Here is a 12997-nt window from a genome sequence, read left to right as displayed (position 1 = left end):
GCTCGATCTCTCCCAGACAGGATTCCGTCCCATGCATAGGACCGAAACCGTCCTTCTCGTGGTAACGGAAGAGGCCAGGAAGATCCTGGATCAAGGAGGCTCCGCAGCAATCATCCTACTTGACTTGTGCCGCATTCGACACTGTAAACCACGACATACTAATATACCGACTTACAACTTAGGAGTTTCAGGAAATGCCATCACCTGGTTCAAATCCTTCCTGGCAGACCGCTCTTTCCAGGTTTTTGAGGGCGATATCACCTCCCCCAGCAAGCCATTGGGTTGCGGTGTGCCTCGGGGCTCTTCCCTGAGCCCTACGCTATTTAACATGTATATGAGCCCCCTAGCTGAGATGGTCCGTCCTCTCGGCATAAAAATCATCACTCAGCTAGTGGTGGCCCTTAACCAGCCAAATACCGCCCATAACAACCTGAGTGGATGCTTGGAGGAGGTGGCCAAATGGATGACACTCTCCTGTCTAAAGTTGAACAGAGCAAAAACCAAAGGAAATGATGGACGGAGTGTTGAACATTGCAAGCACTCGCCCCCAGTCAACTGATCTGGGTTTAATCCATCACCGTTCTTTAGCCCACTCTGCCACCCCAGTTCAGACATGGCCATATGCAAATCAGTCTGACCCTATGCCTCATGGGAACAGTCCAGCCCGAACTCAGACGTGAGTCCCTTGCTCACTTTGCCACTGGATTCAAGCAAGCCTGGCTGAAGACGGCTGAAATGCCAGAAACCGGTCCTAGGAAGCTTGTTTCCAGTCCAGGGAAGACATGGCTTGGCAGTTCGGGCTGGACTGTTCCCATGAGGCACAGGGTCAGACTGATTTGCATATGGCCATGTCTGAACTGGGGTGGCAGAGTGGGCTAAAGAACGGTGATGGATTAAACTCAGATCAGTTGACTGGGGGTGAGTGCTTGCAATGTTCAACCCTCCGTCCATCATTTCCTTTGGTCTTTGTAAAGTTGAACAGAGACAAAACTGAGCTTATGCTCTTAGGTAACACCCCCAAGCTCACTAATAACTCACTGTGGCCCATCTGCCTCGGCCCGGCTCCAGCGCCAAAGGCCACAATCAAAAGCTTGGGCATCTGGCTGGATAACTCCCTTAACTTTAACAATCAAGCAGCTAAACTTGCAGCCACCTGCTATGGTCTACTTAGGCTACTCTGAAAAATTCTTCCCCTACTTCCATTCCAGGCAAAACAGATTATGGTCCAGGGTCTCATCCTATCACGCCTGGACTTTGGGAATGCCCTCTATTTAGGGGCCCCTCAGTCCACCTTGCGCAAGCACTAGATCATCCAAAATTGTGCAGCCCGAACACTCCTTCAGATCCCCCGTCGACTCCCAATCCAACCTGGATTAAAGAACCTCCATTGGCTCCCAGTTAGGGAAATAATTGAATTCAAGGCCCTGTGCTTTGCGCGCAGGGCCTTTTGGAAGACAGGCCCTGCCATTAATCAATCCTTGATTACCCCCTAAGACCCGAATAGACAGCTTAGATCAGCATCTTCCTTCCTCACCATAGTACCCAGGATAAAAAGAGCTAGATGTGGAGGCCGCGCCTTTTTTTTTTTTATAACTCGGCCAAGCTCGAACGCTTTCCCCCCTCCATCTGCGGACAGAGCCCAATTTGCTCCCATTCCGTAAGCTCTTAAAAACTCTGCTCTTCAATAAATCTGAATAGTCTCTAACTGTTCGCCTGCACGTCTGTAGCGCTAGGACGCCTTAGGGTAGCTTTTACGCTTAATAAATGGTCTTTTCATTTCATTACACGTTTTCGCTCGTACGTCTACAGCATTTTGAATCTGGATTGAAGTTTGGTGCTTTCAGTCGTCTAGATTTGGGACCAGTGCCAGGAGTGTAGGATTTTAACATGGCCTTAATTTTAGATGGGATTCTTGCAGTCTGTTGTTGCGAGAATCTGTAAGAGCCAACCATTCCTCGTCCGCCAAATCTGTCTTGCTGTTTCTCCTTTAGCAACAGTACTATAGTGTTTGAGAACAACTGTATAAAAGATGGTGCTGTAGATTACTAGAACCACTCCCCAAAATTGGCCCCAAACTAAATAAGTTCAGATGTGGGTACCGGTTGGAGAATTAAGTAAGTGAGGGTCCAGAGTTCATCTCAGACAGTGCGTCAATTGGTTGTATTACTTTGGAGGAGGAGTCCAGACTGAACTCTAATTGTAAATCTATTACCTATTTCATTCAGCCAGTTCCCAAATTTGCCTTTTATTGTGTTTGATTCTCACCCTCGTCCAATTGGGAGGGGGTAACCAAATCTAGGTTTAGTGTTTCACAATATGGAGGGAGGGCATCAGCATGCAACCCAAAACCAGGCGCATCAATATCTTGGTCCTCCCTACCCCCCATGACTTTTCTGTCCATTCTTGGGATACATTGGCAGATCATGAGCATGTGTTGTAGCAAAAAGGGGTCTTCTAAAATAAGATTTACTGGGGGCTCAATCAATTGTTGCTGAGCATTGTAATCTACGTTTCTGTTTGCCAGTAATGTGTTTGAATATATTGTTTTATCGCGCTGTATATAGGTCTGAGTCATACATAGTCTTCTGTTGGGAATCTAGATTTGTCTCGTCTCTGTTGAGGTTTTCTGACAGTGAATTTTGGTTGGCTCAGCATCTTGTGACTGATGAAGCCTTGAAAAATCCACTCGCTATAGCAAGTCAGATTTTATCGGGCGAGTTATTTTAGGGCCTTCTGGCCAGTTCAGGCGAGAGAGCTTGAGCCGGCAAAGAACAGGGTTTCTGTTCTTTCAGAAAGTGAACGAGAAATAAAGATGCCTGTAAAATCTTGTTTTTATCTTGTCGTATTTGCTGTGTGTTCAAAGATAGAGTTCAAACGTCAGCTTATGTCTTTTTACAAGTTGCTGCTTATTTTACCCTTGAGAGTGGTGTTTTATTTTCTTTCTTGGACTATAAAATTAGAGGATTTTGTGAAGTGGGCTGGCTGGCAATCGTGTTTGAGTGCAGGGAGTGTGAAATGATTGGCTGTAGAATGTCAGTTTTTTTCTGATACCCAATTTTGAATAGCATGCACATGAACTATACAAATATTTCAAAAACCAGCGAGGAAAGCCTATTTATTTGTACTTCTAAATTATGGTGAAAATAAAGATAATAGGCTCAACACAAATCAGAACTCTTTATTTAGTGATGAGCAAATGATAAGTATATTCTGAAACCTTCATTTCCACACAATATAGTTTGTGCGCTATATAGTTTTGTCAGTAAAACCACGTGTTTGAAAGTTTGTGGCCATTTCAATGAAAAATGCACTATCTGTAAATGACAGTGCACTACCACATCATGCATTGGTAATTGGAAAAGCGGTGAGCTTCTTTTGGTTCCCAAGCACTAGCATCGTTGACCAAGAACGAAGGGGTTAGCATAAATACTTTATAATCCAACCCCAGTTTTCTCCACAAAATGCTTACGTCCTAGGATTTGCCTCTAAACCTCTTAAATCTCCTTTGATTATTTTCAAGGCCAAGTGGTTCTCATCTACTCTGATTCTTTTTCTTTCACCCAGTTTACTAGTTTGAAGAATGTGTAGCTTCCGTAGAATTGTACTTGCCTAGAAACTTTCTTATATCAAGATTACCGGGATTAATACAAGACAGTAGTTTTTACCAGGAAGAGCCGCTGCTTGCTCGATCGCTTCTCTTGTTCCTCAGCATGTCTTGGGGAATGACGGGAGCAGGGCCTACTCAGAACTCTCTGTAATTGATGATGCGTTCACTCCCGGGGCATTGTTGGATCGGGCCCTTTCTGCAGGTTCATCCTCAAACATTTTGCCTTCACTCCTCCCATTTTTTTTATTTTGTTGCTGAGTTTGTTTTCTTAGCCTTAGGACTCTGCACTGTACTACTTCTAACTAGTGCTAAAGTGCTTATGCTCTCCCTCTAAACATGGTAACATTGACTTGTATCTAATCTGTATATTTAATTTACTGATGAGCCCCTATGAGTGTTACTACATGTACCCAGGGCCTGTAAATTAAATGCTACTAGTGAGCTTGCAGCAATGATTGTGCCACTCACTTAAATAGCTCTTTCAACCTGTCTTGGATCTGCCATTCCAGGTGTGGTGTTGTTGTTGTGTATAGTGTTAAACTGCCATTTTGACCTTGCAAAATGCACCTTTTACCAGGCCCAAACTTAATTTTTTTAATACATATATCTCACCTAGGGTAGGCCCAAACAGCCCAGGGGGCAGGATGTAATATATTTAAAGTAGGACATTTACTTTTTAAGTTTTGCATGTCATGGTAGTAACAAACTATTACATTTATTTTTAAATACTGCAAGATCCACCTCTCCAGCAAGATAAAATTGGAGTTAACTTATTACATTTTATAAGTGTCATTTCCAAATGAGAACAGGTAAGCAGTTCATGTTTGGAGTTTCTGAAATTGGAATTTAAAATCCTAACTTATGGTAAAGTCTGATTTTAAATTACAATTTTATGAATGCCACTGTTAGAAAGTTGGCATTTTTCTGCCTTAGTCATTTATTGCCTGTAGCATGTCTCTGGTCACATGACTGGGTGTAGCTGACAGATGAGCTTTGTGTATTCCTCCTAGACAGCCACCCACTTAGGTGTGCCTGGGCTGGCCATCACTGGCAGAATGGGAGGTAGGAGCTGGGCACAGCCCAACTTACACTTGAATAGGCTGTGTCCTGACTCCACAAAAGGGCTGCATACTCCCTGTAGATAGTCTGGAGCCAGTTGTGACATTTTCCATGGGGACCTTTTCCTGGAGGGTTCTTTCCTAACTTTAGAGTAGTATCAGTCTTGCTGAAGCAATATTCCACCGTCAGTACTTCTGTATTATCTTGTTTAGCTGCTAAAGAACTCTAATCGACCTACCCGTAGCTTCCTGAAGATCTTTCCTCACTCGCTAAATGTACCAGCGCAGTGAGATGGGGAAAAATGTGTACTTTTCTTATGCCAAAATGGGGTGAACAACCTTTACAACGCAACTATTTCAACGCACTACACTTACAACGAAATTTTTACAACGCGACATCCACTACACCGCATTCCATTACATCGCATGACACTACAACGCATGTTTAAAAACTACCTTTACAACGCATTCCATTACATCGCATACTACCTTTACAACGCATACCATTACAACGCAATCCAACACTTACCCTACTGTTGCACCCCCTGGAGTTAGAATAGTAATTTTTACCCCTATACTATCCAATACTTACCTTAAATGCAATTTAATATGAATGCGTTGTAGTGGATGTTGCGTTGTAAAAAATGCGTTGTAAGTGCATGTGTTGTAAAAGTGTGCGTTGTAACGACATACATCCCAAAATGGTCAGGTCCCCGGATGAGGGGTCATGTTAAAGCCTGGACTCCGTGGGAAATAGATCTGAAGTAACCACTACCAGATATGCTGTTCCTAGGTGAAAAATGTTCCTTTCACATACAGTGGAAACAACCAACTAGTGGTTGACGCTGCGCACTGTGCTAAAGGTAACTAAGTTACAAGCAGTTAGTCTTATTGACCAAACATCAAAGAATACAGAAAAGTGACGTTCATATAAACATATATTTTCAACATATATATAGAGACAACTTCATATTACATCTTCATATGAAAAACAACATGTGTACATACTAGTGGTCATCTACCACTAACAATTCAAAAATGTGAGATACAACTTAATGCTTCAAGATGATCACAAGATGGTGTGTTGATGAGCCCAATGCATTTCGGGACTTAACTGTCCCTTCATCAGGGGCAATCTGTGAAGAAAGTACATATATATCATAATCAATGACAAACATTGTGTATTTACAAGAAGAGTCCATGGTGGGGAAGTATGTGATTGATGTGTTAGGTTACACTTCCCAATAGCCCAGATGTCTGATAGATAGACCTTACTTTTGCTGCTAAAAATAAAAGAAAAAGAAACATAGACACCCGATAACAAAGTTGCATGGCCAGTGAAAGTGACTCAAAAGCAAGAAGTAGGGATAAGATACAGTGCAAGAAATGAAAGGAGTGATCTAAAATAAGTGTATGATATGATGTAATAGAATACAATGATGGCTAAATAAAGCCTCACCTCGAATATTATGTGTTTCAAAACAAAAAAGAAAATTGGAATTGATGTATGTGACAAACTGCAACAGGATGAACTGAAATGTAAAAGAAAACAGGAATAAATACAAGAGTACATATAAAAAAGAATGCTTAAGGAGAAAAGAGCGTTGCCCTACTTACCGACTGTGTGGTGTTAAACCAATGATAAAGAAAAAAAGCTGGAAGAGATGCAAGAAAACATCGTGTTGGAAAAAGTAGAAATGTGAAATACATTATTGCGCAGGTGGAACTAAACACGAGAACAATAACTATACTCACTTAAAAATAGAAGGAGAAAGTTTGCGTGACTGGGACTTGATAAGGAAATGCGTGTCACGATGGTCTGCGGTGACTCAACTATAACTCACGCGACCGCAATCCTCTGCTGATGACATATGTGTCTTTATGAAAAAAAAATATTTGTAATATATGTATAGCTAAAATTTAATGGAAGAAGACATGGGCAAATAAGTGTCTAAATACAGTATTCGCATCAGCAGAGGATTGCGGTCGCGTGAGTTCTAGTTGCCTGCACTAACTATAACGGGGGAATTTCATAGGTTTTTTTATCAGTAAAATGTCCAGCTAACTAGAACATGTGTGAAACCTATGGTTTTTTCAGTGAATATATATATATATATATATATATATATATATATATATATATATATCCCAGCTTAACTGAAGAAAACATGTTGGCGTTGGAATCCATTGTCCATGAAAAAATGTAAAGTCACTGATCGTTTGTGAAAGCTAAACGTTTTTTCCCATTTATCCTTATGTATTTAAAGCGGCTAGTATCAAAGTCCGCAGCATCTTTGTACAGGTTGTAGGATGCTTAGGAAAGAATGGGAAAATTGGAAGTATTATTGACTGGCCACAAGATGATGTGATCAGCACATGATTGTGAAAGCATTGCCAGGGATGCCAAGATTGTGACAGCATTGCTAGAGATGCGCTACCCCTTATTCATCCTCTAGTTAATTTGCCCATTGTCCTAGCTGCTACTCAGCTCCTGTACTGCTTTACGAGTGATCTGGTGTGCTCTCCTGGTCTTAGCTATCTTGTAATATTGAAAAATATGCATATGTTCAATCTTGTGATTCACTAACTATTTTTTGTAGGAGGGTCAACGTTCGAGTCTGTATTGAGCTCCAATCAGTCTCCAGTCCTGTTCACAAAAAGGTTGGTCTTCTGTTTTTTTCTTTTTTCCCAGTTTTACTGACCAGCCATATTGCGTATGCAGTATAGTGTACTAGAATTGTGTTAAAAAAAAAAAAATGCCTTTCTTTGTTTTATGCACTGATAATTCTGGTTCACTGAATAAGGCTTTATACAAGCCAAATGAGGGTGCCAAATGCTGTTTACCGATAATACCTGTCTGCCGGGCACATCCTAGAGTTTTAGTTGCATTTGTACATGTCTTGTTGACGTATTTGTTAGACCTATCCTTGATATACCAAGTCCTTATGGAGTGAATGACTCTTCCTAATTTTGTGCACAAAAACGTTTTGTTAGCGAACGGATAATCAGTACTGCCGTTAAAAAGGTAGGACCATCTTTAAACAGCGGATCGTAGTTTGCATGCCATTAAATTCTCTATAAATGTAAATTGTGTTCTGGTAACTAAATATGTCACTTACAGGTGTCTTCACGTTGCTGACTCGAAGCACCTTATATCTTGTTACGGTAATAGTAGAGAAGCTATTTAGCAATTTACCCTTTAATATAGAGAAGCGCAGCATACGCCTATATGGCTCGATGATCATACATTGCCCATATAGTACTTTAAAAGCAAAGCATGATTTACGTTTGCATCCTTTCAATACCTTAAATTTACATTTTCACAGAAGCACTTGCAGGCAGTTAGAATTCATTCATTTTAACGTAGAAAATCTATTCTTCTTTGCTGCAGCTGTTAGCTGGCTTAGCGCTCTAACTTTGTCTTTATTACTTCCAGTTTCAGGCAAATTAGCGACTGTAGTAAACACCACCCTCCTTTTTACCTTGTGTCTGGGATAAAAATTTCTATGTATGTGCCTCTTATTTGACTAAGCAGCTTTTATTCAAAATTTTTGAAGAAAAGTACAATTCTATTGTCGGGTACAAACGAAACATTATGCATTTACTTGAATGTAAAAGTTTTTTTTTTTCAATAGTTGTCTCACTTGAAACTGAAAGCTGTAATTTATATTGTTTGACTAGATAGGATATGTTATTTCTAAACAAATCCTCAACATGTCCATAATTGTCTTTTTTCGGTTTTGAAATACTTAGTCCACCATCTGGAGGTTTTATCTCATACACTCAAATATAGCATGATTTCGTCTGGTTGTATGAATGATAGTCCAAATGCAGCATGATTTTAATTTTTCTGATAGGGTAACTGGCCCTGCTCCCTTTAAGACTTTTTCCACCTTGAACGTTCTGCTAGCGCCAGGACTCCTCTCCGGAGGCAGCTACACGCTCTAGAAATGCTATGAATTGAATTTTTCATGCTTGGCCACCTCATCCATCGTCTTCATCAGTGAGCCATAGAAAACTGACCTGATACACACTCTAGTGGCCCGCCCCTTCAAAATCTTATTCCATCCACTCTTTGTGTATATACCTACTTGTCTGCAATGAAATTGTGGAAAGTCTAACCTTCAGATCGATTTAAGCATTTTTTCTGTCTACAAATGAGTTAATCATTCTTAAGGGCCCACCTCACAACTAGAGTTTGAGCATAAGACAAGATTGCATAACTTTCGCACTGTAGAAGAGAGTGGAGTGCCACAGTACATTTGGTCTTTGTAGTACACCAGTGGAAGGGAGTCGGGTTGCTCAGCTCCCAACGCAAACCAGGAGTCATAACTGATCATATAGTTGGCTGCCACTTATTTTGCCTGTCTTGTGCATGGGCTGCAGATGGGACCGCTATCTCACTGCTTCCCTTCCTAATCAGTTTAGGATACAACTCATCCAGAGTGCTTGGAGCATCCTGTAATGGTTTGCTGCTTCTGCTTAGCGTCTGCCCCCCTAGCCTGTGTGTTTAGGTAAGGGGGCACCAGGCAAAAGTGGTGGACCTAGAAGCTCCACAAGGCTCATTCTGTTTGCTCATGGCCCAAACCATGTCCATCATGTTTGAACCATTTCTAGCCCCATTCTGCAAATTTGTAGTGATGGCTACCTTTTCAATCTAGGCTTTGTTCCATCAAATTTGAAACAAAACCCTTACAGGGCCTCTTGTGCCATATCACTGCACAAGTTTTTTTCAGTTTTTTGCCCATTGGCAAGTAAAGTATCTGGCTGTACAGCCTATGCAGTCTCGTCCACTAAGACTTGAAATGGTCTTAAGACTCCTTCACTTTGACTGATTCAAAGATCACCTCTTCCACCAGGTTGCTGAAGTTTAGAAATATTAATCTTATCAGAAGAAAGATGAAAGACAAATGAAATAGAGAAAGTAAAAGTCTTCCCCCAATGGAGTGTGGATGTTTTTAAATTTGTTCATGAATGATCTATGGATATTACCTCCTAGGAAGAGAATGGGCCATCCCACCACTTAATAATATTGTGGGCTATACACAGTTTTTGTAAAGGCTACTATTGGTAATAGACCAGATTAAGGTCTCTGAACAATCTTTGTTGCTTTCTGCTAGTATTAAGGAGGAAAACACGTAGCACCTATTGAAAAATAGTGCACCCCACATATATCTGTGGTGAGTAAATTTACATACATAGACCCTGCCTTAAATCTACAGATTTTCCCAAATCTGGTGACTAGCATACACAAACTGACACTGAGTATACATGCACACTACCTTCTGTAAATTATGCCCAAGCATATGCAACCTAAATTGATGGAAAACGCTAGGATCCGTTAAATATACCTATTTTGGCCCCAACCAGACCATGACCGATCCCTTTATAAAGAAGTCCAATTATTAAGAGAATCATTCCATTTGCATTCTAGTTGTACAGCATTTCAGGCCTCAAACTCTGTCTCTGTTACGGCGGGCATCTTGTGGAATGTTAAACATTGCTTCTTCAATAAAGCATGACATTTGTCAATAGAACGTGGTTCATATTTCTATCCATGAAGTTCTTTTGCTTATGTACCACTCAAATGTGATCCAGATGTGCTCTTACAAGACTTTGCTTTCTACTTAACCGATCCCGCATTTTGTTTGCCCTACTTTCAGATCGTAATGATCGTCTCGCAATAGTCTATGCCCTGCTCTACCAGTTTGACAAACCACAGCATGCCTCACAAATGGAAACTAAAATCTTATGTTTTCTGCTGACACTGCAGTACTCTGTGTCTTGCTCAGAATAACCTAATCGCCTGATACATTCATGAGGATTTGTCCGATATGGGCAATGCTAAAACTCTATGATCGATGCTTAGATTTTCACAGGTTAGAGAGGGTAGGCTTCCAGTGATTCAGACCTTCTATTTCATTCAGGACTGCAAGCTTATTCAAATAGGGATTACCAGTCTGCTTCTTTTTACCTCCTAACATTGGTCGACGATGTTGTTCCCAACATTTTACAAGGTTCTTTCCTCCACTTTTTTACATATCAGAAACAAGGAAAGGTCTGCCACCCTTACGATTTATTTTAAAAACTGAGGGCCTGGTTCCTATAGATAAAGCATTTTCACCTATGAAAGGGACTCCTTTTATTGCAGAATTGTAAAAATCATTTAGGAAAGTCTGCTAGATAACTGTGCAGTAAAATACCTTTGGTTGACTTACTGGATATTGGAGAAAAAGATGAAATAATTTTGCACTTGCGTGCCCACACTTACTTTGTTGAGGGCTCTTGTAAATAGAAAAATTAAATACTACAATAGCAGTTAACTTCTGTGTAGAGTCTCTCTTCATAGCAACTGTAAATAGGTATTTTTACACACATTTCTTTATGCTTTACCTCATTGTTGCAAACACTTCTGTAATGGCCATGTAGGCAAACCCTCCCCATCTATAACCACAGCTTTGTGTAACTTGAGCCTTTTGCTTTGGAAGACTAACTTCTTACTGGCCATAATCTGTATAATGTTGGTGCTTTCTATTCTCTCCATACTCTGTTTTATTGCTGTACACTGCCTTCTCCCGAGTCGGAGTCATCCCTACCCAACCACCATTGTATTTGAAAATGAATTTGTTTCCCAGTCACACTCTGGTGTGCCTGTCTGTAATCTTTGTAGCTGGACAATTTTAAAGTCAAGAAAGCTTTCTGTAATCTAGTTTAGATGTGATCTGAATTTGTGCAGATCATCTTCAAGGACCTTGCTGAAGATCATCTGTACATTTGTGACCAAGGAGTAATGCCAGGCTTCTAAGCATTTGTATTCAAATTGGACAAGAACTGTTTGACACCTTGCTTTAAAATATAATAGCCTCCATACAGTTTCTTAGTGTTGGCACACATGTAATAAAGTAAAAGTAACATTGATAGATATTTAGAGATCATGACATTATCCCAGACCAAACACTAGCTCAGCACCCAATACAAGTGAAATGTATGACCATTTAGTGGAAAGAAAGCCCTGTCAGTTTAACTGTGCATTGATATTGGATTTCGAAATAGCATAAGTCACTTCCAGCACACCCTAAAAATACCACGTTACAAGAAGTACTAAAATAATTATTTTTTTTACTCCACAAACTAGGAATCTCCTTCAAGACAAAATTAGCTTGAAACCAAATTTGGTAATTTATTCACTCAAGGCTTTGCAATCTCATTCCATTTACTCATCATACCTCACTGCGACTATCATTCATTTTGACCTCTCTCTCGCGGTCATTTCTTCTGGGGTCAGCAAAACATTCTCAGTTATTATTTTTGTTTTCTTACTTAGAACAATTTAAGGCTACCTTTCTGAGATTTGGTATGGCACAGGTTCAAATCTTGCTAGTGGCAACGCAAGCCAGTCCTCTTTCTACTGTCAAATAAGTACTAGTAATATTCGTAAAAGTAACTTCTGCTATTTTATATAACGGAAAAATACACATTAATAATTGATGGAAACAAAAAGGGATCCTTCTGATTCTCTTAGGTTAGGTGGAAAGTGTTGATACGTTTCAATGCACCATCTTCAATAGATCAGCTACAGTGTAGTCTCCTCTCTAAGGTCTTTTATAATCTGTCTAATAGCTGCTTTGCCCTAACAGATCTGGTTTTTCGTAATTGGTTATGGAGATGGAACTAACTTAATGATGCTCAGAAGCTACTCACTTTAAAAACAGTTGAACTCAATCATTCCTGCCTGTGGCCACATTCCAGTCCGAGCTTCAGTACTAAGCACAGCAGTACGTTTGGTGTGCTTCTAAATTTGACCTTGTCGTTTTAGATGTACGTTTCCAAATGGTGTCCTAATTTAGCATTTTTAATTTATTTTTTTAGGATCTGATTGTACGGTTGACTGATGACACTGATCCATTTTTTCTGTTTAATCTGGTTATTTCTGAAGAAGAGTTTCAGAGGTGAGTCATATGGCCATTTTATGAGTTACTAATGTGCAATGCAACGTTTTTCTAAGTGATGTGAAAACATTAAATGCTTGTGCTAAAACACAGTAAGTAAGTGTTCATGGGAGAATTAATACTATTGCTACATAGCTGTCAGTAATCTCACACAATGAAGACCTCCTCATATGTTTCACCGAACTAAGAAACTATTTTTCATTCTGCCACGCAGACATTCTTCTTGTGGTGCTGCCATATCAATGTTAGAATCCAGAAAGCTGTTTTAACTTTATTTGCTCCTGGTGCAAGAACATTAGCGATGTCCGTGGAATCCTTGGTCCTATTGCTTTAGCAAAGGGGTGGATTGAGATATGTTGTTTAGGTTTTGAGTGACTTTTTTC

The 12997-nt window shown here is 40.2% G+C and overlaps 1 protein-coding gene across 1 annotated transcript in view; it reads left to right on the top strand.

Moving 5' to 3' along the window:
- The window catches only part of SASS6 (SAS-6 centriolar assembly protein), a 238305-nt gene that overhangs the window by 25010 nt on the left and 200298 nt on the right, over positions 1-12997 (top strand). Inside the window, exons 2-3 of the mRNA XM_085601887.1 lie at positions 7266-7326; positions 12535-12614. Coding sequence (XP_085458013.1) covers positions 7266-7326; positions 12535-12614 — 141 coding nt within the window. The remainder of the gene's footprint in view (positions 1-7265; positions 7327-12534; positions 12615-12997) is intronic.

Source organism: Triturus cristatus, chromosome 4_2 (assembly GCF_964204655.1).
Source record: "Triturus cristatus chromosome 4_2, aTriCri1.1, whole genome shotgun sequence".
NCBI lineage: Eukaryota > Metazoa > Chordata > Amphibia > Caudata > Salamandridae > Triturus > Triturus cristatus.
Note: the sequence above shows the minus strand (reverse complement) of the source record. Positions and strands in the feature narration are given on the sequence as shown.